The following is a 24,103-nucleotide window of genomic DNA, read 5'->3' on the forward strand; positions in this document are numbered from 1 at the left end:
AGTCTACTGTTCACAAAGTAAGAGGCAGACCTGAAACTAAGCAATGCATAAGCTGAACGGGTAAGTCAGACAGGATAGCAAAAGTACATCACCAGGATAGCAACAATGAATAACCGTCTCTAAATAATCTATGTTTCTGAATAAAAACTTCCTGGAAGGTATGCCAAGCAAAAACGTAAGTACGCCCTCAGAGACCACCATGTGCATGGAATTGGCCACCAAATATGACTTAATCCCTTTCTTAAATGAACCAGAAGTTGCAATTCTTTCTGCAGTAAGGACCAGATAAAATTCAATACTCTAACACCTCCCAGGAAACTGTAGCAAACCGCCCCGGTGAATCTGAATCTACAACATCCAAGAAGGATGAGACCTTAAAAAAAACCAACCCCAGAACAAACCACAATTGAAAACTGGGATTTCAATTCATTGAGTGATTTCCAAAATTTGTTTTGCCTTTCATTAATAAAGACCTGAACTCACTACCATCAATAATATAACTCCTAAAACTGTGCCAAGTTGAGAAATGCAACTAAAAAAATGGTTTAAATCACAGATTGCTTCAGTAAAATTTGAATTTGATAAATTTGATTAAATTACGACTGAAGGCACTTTCTGTGGGTTAGCATTTAAGTTATAAATATGAGACGGTAATAGCAACTTGTACTTGAATTTATTCTGCCTACCCCTTTATGTACATTTAACTTAAAAAGAACCCTCAAGAAAACAGTGTTGTAACTGAGACTGGAAAAGCCTAAAGCACCGAATGCAAGAAAGATTTAAACCTAGCAAACAAAGAATGATTTTCTTTAAAATGAATTGTTAGTGGCTTAATAGAATCTACTAACAGGGAAGTGAGGACATTTCACAAAACATGAGCACAGAGAGAGAGAGAGACAATAGTAGCAGAGAAAACCAGAAGAACTGAATGGAAAAATTTACCAGGAAAATAATACAGATTCTTTGACAACCTTTCTATTATTCCGAAGGTTTCGAGTTCACTATGGCTGAGGGAAGTGACATTTTCTCATTTGTAATACAGAATGTGGCAAGAAAAAGAGATAGGAAAGGATCAAAGAATGACTTACAAAAATGCCTTTCTAAGTCATACAAATATTGTTATTTTAATTCTGATTTGTTATTGAAAATAGTGAAGAAGAAAAGCAGATGAAAACGCTTTGCGAATGTGCAGACTTGCCATATATTTCAGAAGAGTATTTTTCCCTTCAGGCTTCTGCTGGTTGAAATATGGCTTTAAAACAATGAATTGAAGGCTTAAGTTTAAAAACCACAGACCAGAAAAGAGAAAGGTGAATTCTTTACAAATGATTAGACATTCCAAAGCAAACCACAATGAACAAAACTATAAGCATTAGGATGTACAACAATTTTTCTAATTGAAATAAAAAGTTTTTCAAGTAGCTGTCAAAAGACAAAGAATGATCTGATCGTATGGAATAAAACTGCAATTAATTATCAATTCAGTATCTGCTAAATAATTCAGTAAAGAATACAAGGCAGCGTCAGCTTTTATTATCAAAACGTCAAATGTTGATACTACTGCCCTTCTACAATAATACTGTGAAGAACAAGTAACATTTGATGTGACTGAAATGAGAGAGAGAAAATATGACTAAGCACAAAAAATAAGATCTTATTTTGAAGCAGAGCTTCTGTAATTCCTTCTAAGTAGCTATTTTTCTTTAAATTCTCTACTTCTGTGAGATGTTTTTTTTTTCTTATAATGAATAATTCACATAATTCTGAATGGAAGAGACATACTAAGTACAGAAATAATGTATTAGTAATGTGCTTTTAAATAAATAAATAAAAATGCCTTGTCTATGCTTTCTTCTACTGAAGAGCCATCCAGTATGTGAAAATGTTCTTCTTTATGACTGCACACTACAAGGCCACTATGTGTATTTATTACATAAACTAAAGAGGCAGAGGTTTTTTAGTCTTTTTCAGTTAAGCCTATTTTTTAGACTTTCAATAATACATGCAGCTTTGACTTTCTGCAGTTTGTCAACAAATCTGAACAAGAATTTATCTTTGAAGCCACTTTATGACATATACATGTATAAAAAAAACCAAACACTAATTTTATTTGCATTTATCTTTTGGATCAATGGCACAGCAATCTAAGGATTTGTGCAAAACCTTAACAAATTCACAACTACTGTAGGAAAGTAAACTGACACTGAAAGTGGCCCTTTCTTCCACACCGATGAAGTAATACTCATAACAAAGTATCATAAGATAAGTAATGACAGTAATCACTATAGCACTGCTAAGGCATCATTTCACTGGTGGCTTCCCCTAGAAAAAGCCTCTAGCCTGTCCCACTTATTCATCACACTGATCAGGAGGAATAGTGCAGTTTTTTATATCCCTCTAGCAAATCATGACATTTCATCAGTAATGTCATGCTATAAGCAAGTGAAAAAGCTCACTTCAAAATTTAACATTGCTGTTCAAAACAGAAAGACGTACTAGAAAAGTTAAATAAAACACAAATGAGAAGGTTAATTAAGGAAAACCAATACAATAAAAATGACATCAGAAGACATAACAGGCTAGGAACTACAAATTAAATGTTAACTTCATAGTCATTTTTTTCTGTTCTCACATTTCAGTACGTTATAAAAATAGTTGTCCAACCATTATTAGGTTTAACATGGTCTCATTTTGCACTCCAACTATTTAGCGTTGTTATGTTTTTTTTGGTCTCACATTCCTTGTCTTACAGCACCACAGAAGAATAACTAAGCAAACAAACAAATAGAAAAGAGAAAGCAGGACACTGTCCCCACATGAAATAAGGAGAGGAAGGTAAGTCTTCCACAACAGGTGATATTTTGAACTAACCCTATTAGTATCTTCTGTACAGTCTTCTCGTGAAGAGCCAACAGACCTTGTGAGTGACTTATGCTGCACCTGTGGAGATAACAGTTGCAGGCTGTTTGCTCTGGCTGCCATCCCTTGCCCTACGCTTAAGCCACCCTCTGAGCCCTTTGACCTCACTCTGTCCCGGCTCACATACATAGAGTGTCTATGAGGGCGCTGCTGTGAAGAGAAAGGACTGGTATAACCTAGGCCATAGGAAAAAGATTCGTGTGGAGCAGAGAGCGAGTGGGAATGGCTTCCATCCATGTGATCTGGCAGTTTTAACTCCTCCATTGTTTTGGAGTGTCTGGTTGAAGGTCTTCGGGTGTCCAGGGTACCCTCGCTGCGGTTATTCCTCCCAGACGGGCTGAGCAAAGTTCTGTTATCGCTATGGCGGGGAGCGGTCGGACTGGTAGGAGAGTTCAAGTCCATACAGCTGGATGGAAAATAGCGACTGCTGTTTGGTTCTGCAGCTTGAGCCCTGGCCTCAGATAGGTTGCCCACAGATTTTGAGTCTGTCAGAACCCCATGGCTCTTTGACTTTGTCCGATACGAAGGACTCTTAGAAGACTGTGGAATGGTATCAATATAGCTGTGGCGACTATGCTTATCGCCGGGCTGCAGCGTCCCAGTTTTGCTTTGAGACGTTTCCATAAATGAGTGCCGGTTCTGCTGAGATCTGGTGTTAGACTTCAGGTACTTTGTACCTGGACCATCAGAACTTTTTGGGTCCACATTAAAATCAAATTCTGTTTTTGCCTTTGTTTCCTTTGGACTAAGAAGATGTGGCATGTTATTGTTGGCTAGATCTTTATTGCCAGATCCAGGCTGGTTGCTTGATTTCTTCGCGTGCATTGGGCTATGTGCAGCTCCAGAGAGGTTTCCATTTAAAAAGCTTTCATTTGCTGGAAGACCCTCTTCTCTTGGCCCGCCAACCCCTAGTGTCTGTATATCCTTGCTGTTTGATCTGTGGTGTGACTGCAAAGCAGAACTTTTGCTGGCTTGATTTCTACATTAAAATGCATAAAGAAGCATTAATATACCAGATTATATATTCATGTATTAGTAACTTCAACAAAAGTGCACTCATTTTAGATGGGAGTTGCCATTTTATAACACAGAATTAGCAGTAAGATCAAAAACTTCTGCTCATTGCAGAAACTGTGAACTAGGCATCAGAAGCTCCACTACAATAACAGATTTGCAAGTGTCAGTATATTGCTGGTTTTTATTGGTTATATCCTAAGGGACAAACTCAATTTTGGTTAATGGATTCTGCTAGTGGAAAAAAAGAAATATATAAAATCCAATCATAAAAGTTCCAACTTTCCAACATATATATTTAAAAATTTACCCATTTGTAATATGTGTGTAATCACTACTCTAAGCACTATTATGAAAATTAGCTGTAGATCCACTGAAGTAATTGTTAAACACATCTGGCATATCAAAGTTAATGTGGAACAATCAAATACGTCAGCGCTGCCAAAAAGCCTTGTACAATCATTGCTCCAGGCTACATAATGTATGTCTGAGGTGGGTGGAGGCAGAAGGGAGAGAACAGAGGCTATCGTGTTGGTCAAAGCCATCCAGATGGACTGATCCCAAGGTCTGTGCATCCTGGTAAGCTCTGTAACACCAAATCAGGTCTACCACAGGAACACTGACTTTTTCAGAACTCAGATTCTACAGGATAAAAGCAGATCTGCTCATGGGCCTATCTTGGCCCTGAAACAGTGCAGCTGTGACTGAGCAGTGCTGTGGCTATGCTTATTAGCCTTGATGGACCTAAGCTGGCTTAAAGCTGAGTAAATGTACTTATTTTTAAATCAATTCTATCATAATCTTACTCAGATATATTACTAAGGGATAAACTGAGAGCTGACTATACCAATGAATTTGTACATTTGTTGATCTTATTAGAAACTATTATAGGATAATGCTAGTTATTTTTTATATTTAGCATTTTTGTACTACTCACTTCTAGCGATCTAACGATACGCTCAATTACAATTTTAAGAAATTAAGCAAGTTCAGTACCAGTACCAGTAAGTAGTATAGCAGCAGCTAATACATTTTAATAACCATTTCAGAAAACGTGCAGGATGTAGATGTCATGTTCTCAAATCTTACAGTGAGGGATTTTTTTTTTTTAAATCTCACTGGAAGAACTAAAGAAAAACCTGGCTAGGATTAAAAGACATTGTAGTTCTGCATACTTCAGAGGATGACCTCTAAGAAAGCTTCTGTCAAAGGAATACGACGAGTCTCTTCGTACTAAAGGATTTTATTCACCAGTAAACCTGGTTTATTGATGCATTGAGATGAGGTGGCTTCTCTCAAGCTATGTGGGTCCAACAAAGGAGTTAGTGAGCAAATACATCCTGTTTTAAGTTCAAGTAGACTAGACTCAGTTCATAATCACAATGGCAGACAAAATTCAATTTATCCTTACTGTGGAGCATGACCAACAAATTTTTCTTTTGTTTTCTGTGGTGACACCTCCAAACCACAGAATTCTTGCTATTGTTCAGAAAAGAAGCTAACTTTTTAAAATGAGTAAGCCAAATTATTTTTTCATCGTCATGTGAGAAAAAGCTTTTATTTTTTTTCTTTTTTTAAATCCCAAGATGCATTCAGCCTGATGAATATAGCTAACAAAAAAGTTTCAGCTTGAATAGCTGTAATAATAAAACTGTCTGCCTTCTTCGTTCAGTGAAGCAGCATGGAACAGCATATACACTGCAATGTACTTAAACTACAAAATAACTAATTTTTTTGAAGCTAATATTCTGTTTAGGCACTGTTGCAACTTATTCATTGGCACAGAAAAGACCAGTGTTAAGGGTCAAATGACTACGTTTACCTGTTAGATAATGTGTTGCTGTCGACGTGGTAAGGCTTTCTTTTAGCTGACCGTGAAGGTGAGCTTCCACAGCGATCCAAGAGTCTTTGTGTTTGAAATGAAGGATGGTTCAAACATTGTTCTGTCAAGTATCTGTCTGCTGGATCTAACTTCAGTAAGTTCTTTGGAAAATAAATCCCAAAGTTTAAATGTTAATATCCGTCTTTGCATCAACAACAATATAGTAAAATAAAGAACATTAGTGGGATAGTTTTTTAATCTCCAGAGTGTCTGTGATTAGGTGCAGGTGCCAGAATAATATCACATTGCATTTAAATACACATGATACAAAATGAACACTTTCAAAAATATTACATTCTACTTAAGAGATGGAAGGCATTGGACTTGCTTATTATGAAAAATATAAGCTATATATATATAAAATGAACATAAGGGAACATACTCATATGGTTGCAAATTTCTAAGATAAAGAGTATCTGCTACTGTATTCTGCTACAAGTAGCAGAAGTCTCCTCATTACAGGTCCTCATCCTCACAGTGGACTTCAACTACTTAGGAGATTTCTAGACTATGTTGGTAGCATTTTGTAATTTAACTGCTAGGGAGGCAAACCAAAGAAGAGTTGGGCTTCACTTTACTTGCTGTTCACTGACAGTAAAGTACTGGAGGCTAATCTGATCGCAGAAGACAGTCTGAGATGCAGCAACCCTAAGAGGTTTATCGTTAGGATTCAAATTAAGGGTGAGACAGTTAAGTATCTGATAGGTCCCACAGTTTTAAGATAGCAGACTTTGACTTCTGTAGGGGGATTCCAAAACAATCTCCTGAAAAACTGCCATCAGAAGACAGCTGTCCAAGAAAACTTCCTGAGAGTGCAGGAACAAAGCATCTCATTGGGCATAACATCACAAAATGTTAAGCACAGTCAGCTTGACAAAACAGGGAGCTTTTTAACAAAGAAAAACTCAAAATAGGCAATACATAAGAAGTTAAGCCAAGGACAAGATAGAAAGAAGGAGCCTAAAAGCACTGCTTTGGCACAGTGGATGACATTAGGAAGACTGAAGGCCAACTACAGCTAAATCAAGTCAGAAACATATATGGACTATTGGACTATTCAGGTATTCTAACAGCAAATGGAAGCCCAGGGAAAAAAAAAAAAAAAAAAAAGGTCTGCTGATGAACAATGAACAAAGGAGATAATTGAATGACAGATTATATGAATAAGCATGAAATATTCAACTTTTTTTTAACCCAAGTCATCATATTCAAATTTCCAAGTGCATGCTTGCAAAAGAACATGACTTGTGAAGGAAGAGAGGAGCAGAAAAGCAACAGCAGCAAATGAATGACTCTTCATTAATCTAGTCCAGAAATGCTCTCTAAATATTGATATATAAAGAACTAGAGACACATATGTCAGCGCTAGCTGACATAAGTTGGGGTGTGGGTTATTCAGTCATCTAGTAATCAGATCTGAGGTCCTTGGGAATGCAGATAACAAGGAACATAGCAACTGTGAAGATTTCCCAGACTGCCCAGTGTCTGGGGAAGAGAAAGGCATACAGCAAAATATGTAGAGCATCTGCAGCATGCAACTTAACCACAGGTGTTTCCTGTTCTCCTCTTCTAAGTCTTCTGCTCATTCTTTAACAATGTTCCAACTTCTCAACTATGTCATGTACGTCAAACAAAATATCCCCTCTACAGGATACCTGACCTTTCCTCACCTTATATATAATAAAATGGACAAAAAAGTTTAAAAGAATTACTTGAATTAAAAAAAAAAAATAGAATGGAATTATTTAGAAATCTATGTTTCCTTAATATTTGATGCTTCATTTTGCAATTTCAACTTTTATAGAAGAACCCAAAGACATTGCTATATAACATACAAAATTAGTGTAAAATGAAAATAAAAGCAATCCCCAGCATGTGTTATGATGGTCTGAGGAACCATCTTGAAATTGCAGTTGAGCAATATGTGCTACTACAGCTTGAGTTACAGCTAATTATAATGCTGGGGGGAAAAAAAAAGTTTATGTGAACTAGAAAATAGAATACAATTATTCTTAAGATGATTTTTGTCACCGTGAATCTCCTTCAGTTTACTGTGGCTGAAATAACAGGAGGATTGTACTACAGCTCACTGTAGTTAAGTTTTTACACTGTTCAGCCATTTTGAGGAAAGCTGGCTTTTTCTGGACAACTGCAAGAAACTCAGAACTATATTCTGTCTTGGCCATGGGGAACTAGCTGGTATGTTCCCAAAAAAGGACCAAAGAGCAACTTAAATAATGTGCTTAGTAGAGGTGAGTGGTAACAACTAGATTAAGACCTCAGACAGGTAAAAAGTTTACTGTGTATCTACTGTCCATATCCTCATGCTTATCCAGTAATGAACAGTAATAACTCAGGTTAATCTAATCTTCATTCGCCGTGGATTTATCTGGATTTATTACAGGTTGAGAGATCATTCTCCTGCATTAGTAAGGTGACCTGCGTATCTGAGTGGTTGTCAGTATGCATGCTGACACAAATGATGGCAGTTCTTTTGTCTGGGATACATACTGCTTACCAAATCAGCCTGTTTGGACAGATTCTCACAGCATTTGCAGTGGATATTTTCCTGATTCCTAAGAAATATCAAGCCTGGCTATAGGTGGTGGTGACATCAAAACATCTCAAAAGGAAATTCACAAGTACTTTTAAAATGCACTCTATTAGGAAAGTCACATCTTTCCCTATATATTTCAGACAGAAAATAAACACATTAGTTTACCTTCATAAGATCAAGCAAAACACCACTTAAAATTCCCAAGTATCTTCTCTCTAAAGATTGTGGATGATTGACTGCAGGAAACTGTCAAAGTAATATACCATAAAAAGATATTGAGAATGCAAACAGGGTATAGATTAATACAACATTTAAAAAAATACAAACTATACAGTGAGTAAAGGCATATAAGCTAATGGAAAACATATGTATTGAATTAGTTCATGATTTCTGAAACCTTAGAAAATAATATGAAACAAATAACCACTGATGTGTGATATGAATCTAGTCAACCAAAGAAAGTATTTTTGATTAGTAGGGCAGTCAAGGAACCTCTCTCAATTGACAAGTCATTAACTTAGATCTATAAATGTGTTAGTGGCACTATGATTGACATGAGGTGGGTGTTTTAAAATAGATTCCGAAATAACATAAGTAATATCCACCCGAGAAAAGAATTTAGAAATAGTTATTAGATAATCTTGCTTTTGTGTGAACGTAGTAATAATTAAATACCAAAGATTAATTGACAATTCCGAAATGTTTTTAAGTGAAAAAACCTCACAAAAATGGAATAGCAACTATGCAGTAAGGTTTGGGATTGCTCCCGTGATCACGTTACAGTAGGAATGAACTGGCAACATCATGAGGTGTAGCGTGCTTTGCTGGAGGACAACCTTGGTCAACTACAGTCTTGACAAAACCAGATGAAGGTAGTATTTGAAGCTAGTCCTAACTGTCTGGAAGGAAGAACAGGACAGGCAGGAAAGATTCAAGGAAGAAAAAAAAATACAAAGCACAGGATTTTTTTTTTGCTTTGTGTTTGCTTTGCAAACAAGGCTATAGTCAAATGAAATGAAAACAGTCCTTCTCTTTTTAATCAAATGAAAGAAAATCTGCTCAGTATATCTACGCTGTAACATAACATCAAGTACAATGAGCTAAAAAGAAACAGGCATCAGAGATCCAATTCCAGATTATGGCATGCATGGAACTGACATCAAACAAGTAGGTAAACTGATTTCGGTGAGGTAATTTCAAATTTAAAAGCTAAACACATATATTCCAGTGTTTTCAGAATTCGAAACTAAGGCAGGATTTCCAAGATGAGCACACACACACACACAAAAAAAAAATCTTCATTTTTGCAACTTATGCTGTTTTTAGAGAAAACTGCACATTTGAATGCCAGAGAAACTTCAGGAAAAACTAAACCAAACAACAGCCAGACAGCTGATTGGTATTAATTACAGATTATCCAGAACAATGCAGCTGAGATCCAGATACTTCATTAGCAGTTCCTGGAGTTGTGGTATTTGCCTAATAGTATTCAAGTGCTTCAGTTGCAGCCTGGCTTGATCTCATCCACATCTTAACTATGAGTTTTCTAAAAAGCCCTCTTAAGTTAACACATCAAAGCTAGAATACTGACAAGAGGGAATATGCACTGGCAATCGATACATAAAAAGCCATCGCTTAATGTCCAAATGGACTCAAGTCATGCATAAAACATACCCACATAAAATATTGAGGTATACCTAAATTGCTGAAAATGTAAGATAACCACAAAATTTGGGTCAGTGATTAAGACAACAGGAACAACCAAAAAAACAAAAAAACAAAAAAACAAAAAAAAAAACAAAAAAACCCAAAAAAACAAAACCCAACTCATATGAAGATTAAAAAAACATTCTATGCAGAAATTTGTTGTAGAGTGAAAACATACAACAGCAATATGTTTGGTCTGAACTGTCAATGAGCAAGAAGTCTTAAGTATTTTTATTCCTTTACATCCATTTCTGGATGTTTAAAGGATTCTTACAGCCAGGTGCATGTATTTACATGTACACCTTCCTCAGAGTATGACTTCAAGTCTTTGCTTTAAAGAATAATCAAGCAGAACAAATATCCTCTTCCAAAAATGTATTTTGTTTGGAAGCAGAATGCACTGTATATGCACTGCAAGTATGTAAACGTTATACCACTACTAAGTGCAATCTCTTGTTTGTACTGGCATTACTTGTCATAAATTACACTACATGAGCTTTGAAGGAAAATGAAAGAACATTAGTTTGAATGTGTTTGTTCCTAAATAGTCTCTGTATTTTTCTTTTTACTTTACTTTCTTTTAAAGTGGTTTCTTAATGACTAAAAAGTTTATTTTAATTATTGACTTTAAAGTCCAAGTCTGCCTTGTTGATCTTAGATAGCAGCCCAGGTGAACCAAGCCTTCCATTCTTCCTCCACTAGTTTACATAAAGAAAATAGATTTTCAGGAGGCACTTAATTGTTTAAAGTGCAGTATTCTTCTAAGTAAAACAAACCCTGTTCTTCAGTCTATCCAGGTGGGCAAAATATTTCTGTACTCACACAGAATGATCATTATAAGTGAGATTTTACTTCTGGAATGAATAGAGAAACATGAAAATGTGCCAAAGATATACGATATGTGATGGCCATTCACTAGGTTTGTTCATGTCCTCCATCTTATTTGTAACTAACCCATAGAATAACATTACAGTCCTACATTACCACTCACGTTTCCATAAAGGTATGAGCCTGTAAGTTCTTTTTGATGAAAGATTATTTTCTGGGGTCTTCAACGTACCATGGATGTTTGCTTCCTCAAACAGACTAAAGAGATATAACTAAATCCTCAAAAGTGATGAAAACTGTGTGTATATGCATGAGTGGAGGAACTAAGCGGGAAGATGAAGTACGCAAGTGTGGCATCTTTCCACCTGTGCATGTAGAGCTGTGTTTGAATTAGAATTTTTTAAATCATGTGCTACAATATGGTAGTACTTACAGTTATAATAGAGATTCATAAAGCGACAGATAATCACATGGATAAACATTTCCATTTAATGGGCTAGTTTTTATCATGTGAACACTCAGTGCCAGCTCATAAATAATAATTTGCATGATCACAGCATAGCTTCTATCCACTATACAATTGAATATCTTCCACTATTAAGTGCTACTATTAAAAAAGAAAAACACATCTGTACTTACAATGTTGTCTTAAAACATGGAATATTTTTGCAATTAAGTAACAAAAATCATATTCTGAATCAACATTTTTGTAGTATTCTTCATGTTTAAGTCATTCAGACTTCAGTATTCCAAAAGCACTCTCTTTTAGAAGGCAGATGTCACTTCACTGTCGTTATCATTAGTATCCTGACTTTGCAGATGGGAATAAAAAGGCAGCAATATGTCTAAGGCCAAGTAATAAAACGCTGATCCAGGATATGAACAGAGACTCATGACATTCAACCCTGTGCTAATCACATTAGGTCCATGCTGTCTTCTTGAATTACTTTACTGTAAAGCTACATAACAAAGATGCTTCATTTTCATCCTAAGACATTGCACAGCATTTAGCTAAGTGAGATTACACTGCACAACTAGAATTCTTGTAAAATAATGTTGAAGAGAGAATATTTTATCTAGCTTACAGCTTGTAAAGCACTGCTTTAGAAGGTATAATTTTTTAAAAACAGAAAATCCTTTACAGCCCTGTTCTAAGCAGGATCAAAAACATACACTACCTTGGCAAGAAATGCTTCTGTTACTGTCCTATAAAAACCTGTGATGAAGGGTGAGCAAGCTTCATCAAAAAATCTTAGGAATTAGCTATCGTTCTAGCTCAAATAACTAACTCAAAACCTTAATCCAACTATTACTTTTGATATTATCATCAGCTAATCGTAATTTATAGCAGCCTTTAATGCATTTTAAGACAACCAGGTGCACCAGCTTCTCGCTCTCTGTTTTCTCTTTTATAGAGTAAAACTCAAATCTCCAATCTTTACCACAGATCAGGTCTCCTAACACGTTGTTATGTCTCATTATTGGACTTTATATTAACAATTTCATATAATTCACCAAGATCATAAAATTCTGTAAGCAGCATTTGTTAAAGGAAAAAAAAGAAAGAAAAAGAAGAGATAACCAAAACGGAATTACATGACAACACAAGTACAATCACTGACCAGGCATTATTAAAGACAACTGAGTTTTTCTGTTTGTTTTGTTTGTTTTTTTTAATATACATTTTGTCTGGTATTTTGCCATCTTAAGCACCTTCTCTACACTAGCAAGCTTCAGTTCAATTCATGGCATTGTCAAACTCCTGAAATGGGAGCAAGCAGCTTTCTTACTTGTATGGTTTACATTAATTCTCCAGGAATTCAAGTAAAAAGGCAAAAAGCTTTTGCCTATAATCACAACAGCATCCAAGGTCCACATTTTGCCATCACAGCATGCTTAAGAGAGCCGGCACAAATTTTCCACACTTCAAACATACAAATGTGTCACTAAACTTCACAGTGCACACCTAGCACAGTAATTTTAGGCTTGGCAAATTCACTAACATTCATGACAAGAAAAGTCAAAGAAATAGATCTGTTTAAAATCAGCTTTTAACAGCGAAATGAACTTATTTATACTTCCCAATACTGGTATAATCAGAATTTAACTTTGAATTATGAATGCTCCATGATCTAAATATCCTGTGGTTGCACAGAAACACATGCAACAGAAAACACAGCACACACTCTAAATGAAAATAACCTTTACGATGACAACAGTGTAAATATCGTGTGAGTAAATTAATAAAAAGAAAAGAACAAAGCTATCTCTTACCCTCAGTCCATGGAAGCGTGGGTTGCTGTAGAAGAGCTTCATCTGCTCAGCTGGCAGTGGGCCTAGCACCTTCTGAATGGTAAAGAGCTGGTCAATCTCGCTCTCCCCTGGGAACAAGGGCTGTCCGTCACTCAGCTCACCCAGAATACAGCCCACAGACCACATATCCACAGCCTTTCCATATGGGGCTCTGAAAAGTGAACACACAATGTTTTTCACTTGCTGACACCATCTTCTTACAAAGCTGTTTTAATTTACTGGTTTTCCACGGCCTGCTTCCTTACAGCTTGGAAAAAATAAACCTTGACATTAAAGAAGCAATCTCAAATATCACGTTCTCTGTTTCTGTGCTGGATTGCTTGACATATTGCTGCTTGAAAAGGCAGGACAAGAATTCTTAGGTATCCCCAAGGATTCAGTTACCTTTAAAAAAAAAAAAAACAACAAAACAAACACATACAAGAATAACCTTTTTGACCAAGATGCATTTATGAAAGTTAAACTAATACTACCTTCTTTTTTTCTCCAGAGGTTAATGACTGTGTTGCATTTCTGCACTACATTGCTTTATTCCATTGTATTTATTAGATTGATAGACATACTGGATCTGGCCACTGAGGGGACAGAAATATAAGCAGTGTTTGTTTCACCCTTCCTACAGTTTTAATTAGAGAGAAAACAGAAGCGCCCTGAAGCTATTCCAGAAACTATTCGTGAGTTAAGAAACACAGGTGAAGACACAATGAAAACATCACAAAGCAAGGATTTCCTGTTCTGGAGCAAAGCCACGGGTTGGGATTTGGGGGAAAATTCAGGCAGGTGGTCTCTTTGCATGCAGGCAATGTTGTGTGGTGGGGTGGATGGCCCTCTGTGTTTAAAAATGCCACCGACAGAAGAAGATAAGTCAGCAATTAAGAGGTGTTGGGAGTTCAATGGAAACAAAACTCAGTGGTGTCTGTGTTACACTGGAAAGGCCTATACCAGTTTCTCAAGACTAGAGAGTATTTAAAGGAAGAACAAGCAATAAGGATGCTATATTAGAAGACATGATGGGCTTGCAGATGGTTTGTAAGATATATATACACACATGTATAAGGTAGAAAATCATAATACAGAGGAGTAGAGGGTGGTGAACTACTGCAATTTTCAATCTGAAGGCATGAATGCTGAAGAAACAGAACCTGAGGTTCCTCAAAGTGAGTCAATTTAGGATATTCTGTGAATAATTAGCTATTTCTTTCCTCTCAAGAAATTTAAGGACTTGAACTTTATGAAAAAACCAAGAACATCCCTGTGATACATTTTAAAATTTAAAAAAATAAATGTGTTTGATAAAAGATAAATGCTTAATAATCCTGGGGACTTTGAAGAATTAGATATGTTTATAAAGATTTGGTAAAAAGTAGGGGAAGGAGATTTCCCTCTTCCCCTAAGATGATTGTGAAATAAGAGTAGAATTGCCAAGAAACAGACATCAAGTTGTGCCAGAAAGATTTGGCATTAAAAACATACACAAGCAAAGTTGAAGTCATATTCATGAAATACACATACCCCTCCCCTTCCTCTGCAAGCTAATCAAATCTAGTCAATTACACATAAAAATGATTCCTGCTAAATTTCCTCTCTTAATGAAACGGCTTTGAAAACTGCAGGCCAGACAAACACCGTGTCTGCCAAACTCTTCATGTCTTTCCTCTAAAAGCCTAGTTACTAATACAAAGTGTAAAATGCTGCAACAAGTAAAGACCATGATTGATGCTTTCTTTCCAACTAGCATGTGTATGTGGACACATAGGATAGACACCCACTTTGGTCTAAGTTTAATTGTTTCGTTTTCTCCAAAATATAGAAAACTGAGCCTTGCATTTTCTTTTATTGGCAGCTTTAACATACTATTCTGCATATAACAACACAACTACACCTCAATTTGATTAAGATTAGCACAGCTCTGGGAATACTTGTAGGACGTTCCTGACAGAATGGTTATTATTCAATGCCTTACCTATTCAAGAAATGTCTATTCCCTGGTTCAGAGTTAATCAAGGCTTCAAACAAAGACCTGTTCCTCAGCAGCATGAAACATTTTGCCTGAAGAATCTTAGTGACTCCTAGCAATCCTTTCCTGACTGCTCCCGTGGCTGCCAATTCCTTACTTACAGAATATGCATATATAAATACATATATGCTATACAAGCAGGAATTGTATTTTATTGGAATGCTCATGTAGTTTAGAAGAAGACACTGTAAAACTTGATAGTAATGGAAAGATCGCGAACAGTACATTTCCAGGTACTCTATTCTCTTCTTCTACGCTTGTGCACCCTGTGAATTTGTTCATGCAATTCAATCTTGTGAAGTAGTAAAACGCTAATTCTACAGATTAATAAAAGAGTGAATTTAAATTGCTACTCATGCAACTACTTCTCCCACAGGCAATGTCACGCTAATTTCTGAGTCCTTTGTTAAAATCATTCACAGAGCTTCAACAAATTCTTCCTTCAACAAATTCTTCCTGACCAGTTACAAAAACATAAAATATCACGAGGTGGAATCTACCCAACAGGAATCATGGAGTCCAACCCCTGGCTCCACACAGCACCACCCCAAATCAAACCCTATGTCTGGGAGCGCTGTCCAGACACTCCTTGAACTCCGGCACTCGGGGCCGGGCCCACAGCCCTGGGCAGCCCGTTCCATGCCCACCGCCCTCTGGTGCAGCCCCTGTCCCTAACCCCCAGCTGCCCCTCCCCTGACACAGCTCCATGCCGTTCCCTCGGGCCCTGTCGCTGTCACACAGAGCAGAGCTCAGCGCTGCCCCTCTGCTCCCTGTGAGGAGCTGCAGCCGCCATCAGGCCTCCCCTCAGCTCCTCTGCTCTGCGCTGAGCACACCGAGGGGCCTCAGCTGCTCCTCATGCGTCTTGCTCTCCAGACCCTTCAACATCTTTGTAATTTGTAGCCCTCTTTCAGACACTCTGTAATAACTTTATGCCATTTGTATCTTGTGGTGCTCAACACTGCACCCAGTGCTGGAGGTGAGGCTGCAGAGTGTAGAGGAGGACAATCCCTTCTCTTGTCTGACTGGCAGCGCTGGGCCTGGGGCACTCCAAGGTACACTGCTGGCTCACATTTAACTTGCTATTAGCCAGAACCTTAAGAACCATTTCCTCAGGGATGCTCTCCAGACTCTTGTCCCTCAGTCCATACATCTATCCAGTTACCCCAATCCAGGTGTAGAATCCGGCACTTGCTTTTGTTAAAATTCATGTGGCTGGTGATCGCCCTGCCTTCTAGTCTCAGAAGATCTCTCTGCAAGGCCTCTCCACCCTGCAGGGAGACAACAATTCCTCCTGATTTAGTAGTAGCTACAAACGTAGTATGCGTTCAAGTCGTGTATCCAAGTAATTTATAGAAACATTAAGGAGAACTAGACCTAAATTGGAGCCCTGGGGAATTCCACTAGTGACTGCTCGTCAACCTGGTGGAACCCCGTTTACTATAATCCTTTGAATCCAATCTGTCAACCGATTGTTTACCCTTTGTATTACGTTTCTCTCTATCTGTATGCTAGAGATTTTGACCAAAAGGATACTGTGAAAAACAGTATTGAAAACTTTACTTAAATTCAGAAAGATTACATCAATTGGCTTCTTGTGGTCAACTAGGTGGATTACCTTGTCATAGAAGAAGATGATGTTAAACAGGAGTTTCATTTTGTGAACCTATGCTGGCTATCACCCATGACCACACTGTCTTTCAAGAGCTTTTTGAAAACTCTCAGAATAATCTCCAAAATTTTACCAGGCACTGAAATAAGACTGACAGGCCTGTAACTACCAGGGTCTTCTTTTTCTTCCCTTCTTGAAAACTGGGACATATGCCAGCTTCCAGCCAACTGGGACCTCTCCAAATTCCCAAGACCACTGAAAAATAATTGAGAGAGGTCTTGCAATGACAACAGCCAGCTCTTTCATTACTCTGAGATGAATTCATTGATTCCCATACACAGCTAGAGCAACAAATCACAAACAGGTTCAGGGCTTGCTGGGAGTTTATCATTCCCACAGACACAGTCTTCCAACTTGGGGTTCCGGAGATCCCAGAGCCCATTACTGGTGTTAAAGACAGAACTGAAGAAAGCATAAATGTTTCTGCTTCGCGTATGTCCCTATTAATGAGGTGACTATCCTCATCAAGGAAAGGAACAATGTTATCTATCTCTAGTCCTCTTTTTGCTTTTAGCTTATTTTAAAAAGCCCTTTTTATTCTTTTCCATAGTTCTGACCAGCATCATCAACTCTAATTGAGCTTTGGCTGTGTGAATTACCTCCCTACGGTGGCAAACAGCATCTCTATAGTTCTCCCATGTCGCCTGACCTCGTTTCTAGAGTCCATGAACTTCTTTTTCCTGTCTAAGCTCTGGAAGAAGACCCTTGCTCAGCCAAGTCAGCCTTTTGTCTCACGTGCTTGACTTGTGACACTTTTAAATTGCCCGCTCCCATGCTCTTCACATGTAGTACTTCAAAAACGTTAAAAAGCTAGTAGCCTTCTTGACCATTTCAACAGTGGTGGTAAAAGGTAACTGAGAATGAAAATAAAAACATAGTTCTGACTCAAAAGATGAAAAGAACTAGGAATGTAGCATGATGAAGGTTGCACTGCAATATTCCATATGTGGCTGATGAAATGAACATTTCAGACAGGACAACAATAGAAACATCTTTTGAAGGGCCTATTAGGAGGTGCATCTCCAGTAGATTTGTGATAATTCAGTTTTATCTTTTAGTCAATTAAATACCATTCAGCTCAAGACAGATGAATATATGTAACTGATTTATGCTGACTTAATGGGAACAAATGAGCCAGTATAATTGAAAATCTGAAATTCTCTTGCAATCTTCCCTTTAAACCAACTACAGTTCTCCATGGGCAAATTTTACAAAAGGTGCTTGAGGAAATACAAAGAATCAGTAAAGATTTGTCACAGCTGTTTCACAAACTATACTTACCCAAGCAAGAGTTCGGGTGAGCGGTACCACCTGGTAGCCACATATTCTGTATAGTTAGCATTGCTTCCTTCAGAAAGATTACGGGCAAAGCCTGTCAAAGGAACGGAGTGAAAGATTATATTCCATTTTAAATAAAATGTGCATATCATCACTGATTTTGGAGGTAAGAGGTCGTACGTATTTAAACAGAACTAAGTTGCTTACAAACCCCAGTGCGGAATGTCTGCAAGGACTGCTCATCTACTGAAATGCAACCTTTCATAGATACAACACTGAAAGTCAGAATACCTGCATTAACGACTACTTTACTTGTATACTGTCCTCAGAAATCTACTGGGATTTACCATTATCCTTGCCACTTCACCATAATAGAACAGATAGAATAAAGTTACTTGCCAGTATGCCATACAAGCTATTGAACAACTGCCACTAAATTTCACTATGAAAAGCTATTTGCAGAAGAGGATTCGTAATAATAGAAAGTTAACATATGCATGGAGAGTAGACACTTTAGTCACTGATCTTAACTACTACAGTCTCACTGAATTCCATTTTTTTTCAGCTGGTCAAGAAGATATATATAATTCTCATGGAAGGACACTCCCTCCCTGACTGAGCAAGGAATGGGGCCATATCTCTAAACTTATAAAAGGCGGGACTTCACCAAAGGCCAGCAAAACTGTTTTATATATGCATTTGTGGGTGTAGTCTACCTAGACTTTATTAAAGCCTTTGACACTGTCTACCACAGCATTCTCCTAGAGAAGCTGGTCACAAGTCATGTTCCCCAGTAGTCAGTACTGGGGCCAGTCCTGTTTAACATATTTATTACCTGGACAAGTCAATTGAGTGCACCCCCAGTAAATTTGCAGATGATACCAAGCTGGGAGGAAGTGTCAATCTGCTTGAAGGTAGGAAGGCTTTATACAGGGATCTGGATAAGTTGAATTGATGGGCTGAGGCTAGTTGTATGAGGCTCAACAAGACCAAGTACTCGGTCCTGCACTTCAGCCACAACAATCTCATGCAAGCTACAGGCTCAGGGCAGAATCACACAGGCTGGAAAGCTGTGTGGAACAAAAGAATCTGGAGGTATTAGTTGATAGTTATCTGAACATGAGCACCCAGGTGACCAAGAAGGTCAACGGCATCCTGGCTTTTATCAAGAATAGAGTATTCAGGACTAGGGAAGTGATCACCTCCCTTGTATTCAGCCCTGGTGAGGCCGCACCTCAAGTACTGTGTTCAGTTTTGGGCCCCTCACTACAAGAAAGACATTAAGGCATGGGAGGATCTTCAATGAGGGGTAACAAAGCTGGTAAAGGGTCTGGAGCGCAAGTCTTATGAGGAGCAGATGAGGGAACTGGGATTATTTAGTCTGGAGAAAGGAGATTCAGGGGAGACCTTATCACTATCTACAACTGTCTGAAAGTAAGTTGTAGCGAGGTGGGGTTCAGTCTCTTCTCCCAAGTAACAAGTGACTGGATAGGAGTTCATTGCCTCAAATTGTGCCAGGGTAGGTTCAGGTGGGATATTAGGAAATATTTATTCTCAGAAAGAGTGGGAGGCACTGGAACAGACTGCCCAGGGAGGTGGTAGAGTCACCATCCCTGGAGATGTTCAAGAAATGTGTCGAGGTGGCACTCAGGGATAGTTTAGCAGGCATGGTGCTGATGGGCTGATAGTTGGACTAGATGACCTTAGAGGTCTTTTCCAGCCTCAATGATTCCATGATTTAAGTCACTCCACAAGTGTCAGCTTCCCACCTGTTTTAGCATCATATCCATAACAAACTCCCAGTGAATTAGGATCAGAAAATAAGTCCAAATTAACTTCCTCCTCCACATAATTTTCTTAAGAATCAAAAAACTGTCCAGTTATTTGTAGTTATACCAAAACTTAACTTCTGTCTTAAGGAAGAACAATTAATAAGACCAACAGAGAAAGGAATGCATATAATAGAAAACACAGAAGTAGGTATACACTGCATTTTGTTTTCATTCTTCTCCATTTACCAAAAGTTAACTTAACACCAAAGTAATGATATTACTAGATTCTCCATGTAGTACTCCAGGGTAGCTGCTAGCATTGTTTCAGTAAAGTATCAAGCACCTAACTATCAAATAAGTGGAGACTGAGGTCCGACAGCTCTCAGCAGCAAGACTCTGCTGTAGACCTAGAGCTCAAACTGAGACAAATTTATGGGACTGAAATGCGGAAGCAACATTTTCGAAATGCTTTTGTAATTGGAATGTGGTACTAAAAATCAGAAGAAAATTCACTTCAGTGAAATCACCAGGACTCTTTCCACCACTGCATGAGCAAAGAAGAAGGAATAAAAAGCTCAAGATCTTTCAGAGATATAAGGGATGATTTCACTTCCAAAATAAGTGCTACATAAATGCTATATTATTTTTTCTTTATTTTTGAGTTCTTATGCAGAAGCTGCCAAAAAATAATTTTCCCACACAGTTATGCTTGTAAAGCTGTCATGTATTTATTGATTTGTTTTTAGTATTCTGAAAGTGTCTCAGTTGGCAGCATTAGTATGAAAGATCCTAGGGCTCTGTGGTTACACTCATTTACACCAACTGGCAGTAAATGTTTCGGTGCAGAGACTGTTATCTCAAACTACCAGTCTAATAATAGAGTTGTTACTGATATAGGTTACAGCTGTTACTTCTTTTAAGACACCTCTCCCTTTTAAAAGCTAGTAAATGGCAAGGCGTGTACAATGAGGAAGAGAGATCTCAAAGTTGTCCCACAACAAGAATATTTTTCATCTGTTCCCATAGTTTTGCTAAAAATTATGGATCCCACTAAAAAACTTGAAATTATTATTCTTTAATTTACTTAAACAGGACATTGGGATTGGATAAATTTCCAAATATTACTATATTTAGAACTGCTTAGGCAGCCCTGTTTCTGCTTGAAATTATGTGATCTATCTCAGTAATCTTGTCATTGGAAATTCTTTCATTCACGATTTTAAACATGAGAAGAAAATCAAGAGCCATCGTGAAGAAATGGGACAGCTAGAACAATGGGAAGCCCCATCCCAAAAGAGAGGAGAAAGATACAAGTGCCACATGATACAAATGATCACATCACACAGCCCATGTGCTAATGTACAGCACAAGCCTGCCAGCCCAGGTACACCAGAGGAACCAAGTCAAGGATGGAGGTTTCCTCCAGGCCACTCCATTGGAACCTGGTCAAGAGTCAGCAGCTGCTGTGTCTAGGGAATCAAGAGCAGCTAATGTAATCTGAAAAAAAAAGAATCAGCAGGCCTCAACTTTGACGGATCAGGTGTAGAACGGAGTTGTTGTGTCAAGACATGAAAGGAAAAACCATGGGCTCCAGTTGCACTTACATATTGTCATGTGATGTAGGAAACCATTTTATACATGCACTACTGCTCTGTCTCTGTTATCATGTTGAGAGGTAATGGGTGGAATTGGTAATTCAAGAAAGCACAATGCTTTCTAAGAGCAGAATTGCTCATTTTGTGGCATAGCTAGCATACTGATCCAGTCCCCAAATTGTGCTGAGGTAACTGGAACAATTTTTGACGCAAAAATAAGAGAAAGTAATTAGGGAGAACACTTGACCAAACTTCTCAGTGAGAAGGAACAGAGTAGAACATGAAGACGGAAAGTGATTTGAGTGAGAATAAGTATGAAAGCAACAGAACTTGCAAAATTATTTCAACGCAAGAAGGACAAACAAGCAAAACAAGACATTTCATGAAAGGACTTCAAACAACTCAGAAGGGGAGGATAGATGCCAAGGCTGAAGGTGTGAGGAGAAAAAGCAGTTCATAAGATTGTCTGTTCCTTATAGAGAAACAAGACAAACTCAATCAGACAAAGTAAAGCATTCTAACATTAACAGAATTGTTCAGTTAAAAAGGACCTTCAAATATCATTTAGTCCAACTGTCCAGTGACATGCAAGGTCTTAACTAGGTGCCTAAGAACACTAGGAGACCTCCATTACTGAGATCTTTAAGAATAAGTTAAGTAAATGCCTGTCAAGAACGACAAACATACTTGATCTTTTCTCTGAGTGGGTGGAAGAACTAGAGAATTTCTTGAGGTCTTTTCCAGTCGTGTTTCATGATTTTTATGCTTATGCATCATAGAGAAATAAAGAAACCTTTAAAACAAGTAATTTTGCAGTGTTGGTTTTGAGAAAACGAGCATACTAGTCAGAATGCTTAACAATTTCCAACAATTCAGATGCATCTGTTGTAACTGGCCTTTTGTGCTGTTCTCTTTTCCCATTTCTATTGGTAGAAATCACGCCCACACAACATGTGTCCAGGCAAGCACTACACAATCTCATTTTTTCTAGTACGATATGTACAGAACATAGCACAGGGATTATGAAGAACTATCTTGTTAAAAACTTAGAAAGTTTTTCTGTTCAAACTGTTTTGTCCACTGGGATATTCCAAAACACACAATGACTTCAAATCTGCATTGGGATGGATGTATATATTTTTTATTTGTGTTTGTTGTTAGCATGAGGAATGCAGCACTGTATGCAATTAGTATTTGTGTTCCAAAAAATGAAGCAAGCTAGGTAGGCAGGTAGCATGTTATATCATACTGAAGGGCAAATTCTTCCATCCTCATCTATACATGTGCAAGAAACTCTTGTGCCTAACATATTTTTACAGCAATGACCTAAGCTACTACTAATAACGTCAATTAGCAGTAACGTTAAAAGGTAAAATGGATCCCAAGTATTAAAGAGTTGCTTTGCATTTTAAATTCAGCCAAGTCTGAAATTATATGCAAAATTCAAACAAATCCACATGAACAACAAAACCAGGTTGCCTTTGAGGTTGTATTTCTTTTCCAACTGCAGAAATATATCCTGGCTTGAAGATGCGACGTGAGCAAGCCTACGGACTAAGCACATCACCTCTGCTGGCAGAACTCACTTTATCTTTGGCAAGAAAATCACTGTCCCAAACATAATTGTATGATTTGTTTGGCTTTTGATTTTCCTTTAGAACTCCTGCAGGAAGGCTGTTGATAGGAGTTCAGGAGCACAAAGGGCTGCTGGCAAATGCCAACTCAGCTGGTGAGCCTTACCCTGAGGAGGACAAAGATGGAGGGAGGAAGGGAGCATGCCTATAGGTTGTTCCTGTTCATGGCACTGTTAATCTTGACTGAAGCACGTGTTGGTCACAGGCCGGCACTGTCTGCTGACTGTTCGCTAAGCTCTCCAAGAGGCAGAGGGGCCCAGTGCACATGGTGCCAGCCAGAGCCTGGGGCTATGGGAAATGCTGAGAGGAGAGAGCAGGCAGGGGAGGGCAGCCACAGCAGGGCTAGCTGTAGGGTCCTGGCCGGACATAAGGCCAAAGAGCCACAGGCTTTGGACACCAAGCACCATTGTGTACTGTCAGATCTATGCACTTCCTGGGGCTGCAAAATAAACAGCCCTTGATTCAAAGAACTCACATGGACAGGATATTCTAAGGTTTTTCCTGGAATGCTTGCTGGTTCTGAATGTTTAAACAAAAACGCCTTTAGGATTGAAAGAAGTAAGCAGCACATCAAGATACAAATGTTTGTTCTGCTTTCCCAAAAACCTACTGCAATTTATTTATTTGTTTTTTGAATGGTTTTTCTTTTCATTCAAAATTGCAGGGGTATGAAATGACAACTTTCAAAGTGACCTTGGGCAGCTGTGTGGAATTGGATTTTATTTTACCAAGCCAAACTGTAAGCTATTTAGAGTGTTTTATTCTGTGTTTATGTAGCATGTAGAAGAAAAATAGAGATTGTTGGAACAGTGTATATGTCACCCTGCTGTCTTCTGGGGATTACTCACATAGGCAATTTTGTCTTGTTCTTGGGTGCTGCTTGTTCAAAGCCTTAAAGATGACATTAAACAGTTATTG

The 24,103-nt window shown here is 38.0% G+C and overlaps 1 protein-coding gene across 20 annotated transcripts in view; it reads right to left on the reverse strand.

Moving 5' to 3' along the window:
- CDKL5 (cyclin dependent kinase like 5) overlaps positions 1-24,103 on the reverse strand; it is a 126,644-nt gene that overhangs the window by 24,394 nt on the left and 78,147 nt on the right. For all 20 annotated transcript variants that reach the window (XM_040647995.2, XM_015272909.4, XM_040647986.2 and 17 more), the window contains 5 exons: positions 18,188-18,278; positions 13,182-13,371; positions 8,538-8,618; positions 5,756-5,916; positions 2,872-3,898 (listed from right to left, as the gene is read on the reverse strand). In XM_040647995.2, the coding sequence (XP_040503929.1) occupies positions 2,872-3,898; positions 5,756-5,916; positions 8,538-8,618; positions 13,182-13,371; positions 18,188-18,278 (1,550 nt within the window). The remainder of the gene's footprint in view (positions 1-2,871; positions 3,899-5,755; positions 5,917-8,537; positions 8,619-13,181; positions 13,372-18,187; positions 18,279-24,103) is intronic.

Source organism: Gallus gallus, chromosome 1 (assembly GCF_016699485.2).
Source record: "Gallus gallus isolate bGalGal1 chromosome 1, bGalGal1.mat.broiler.GRCg7b, whole genome shotgun sequence".
NCBI classification, from domain to species: Eukaryota; Metazoa; Chordata; class Aves; order Galliformes; family Phasianidae; genus Gallus; species Gallus gallus.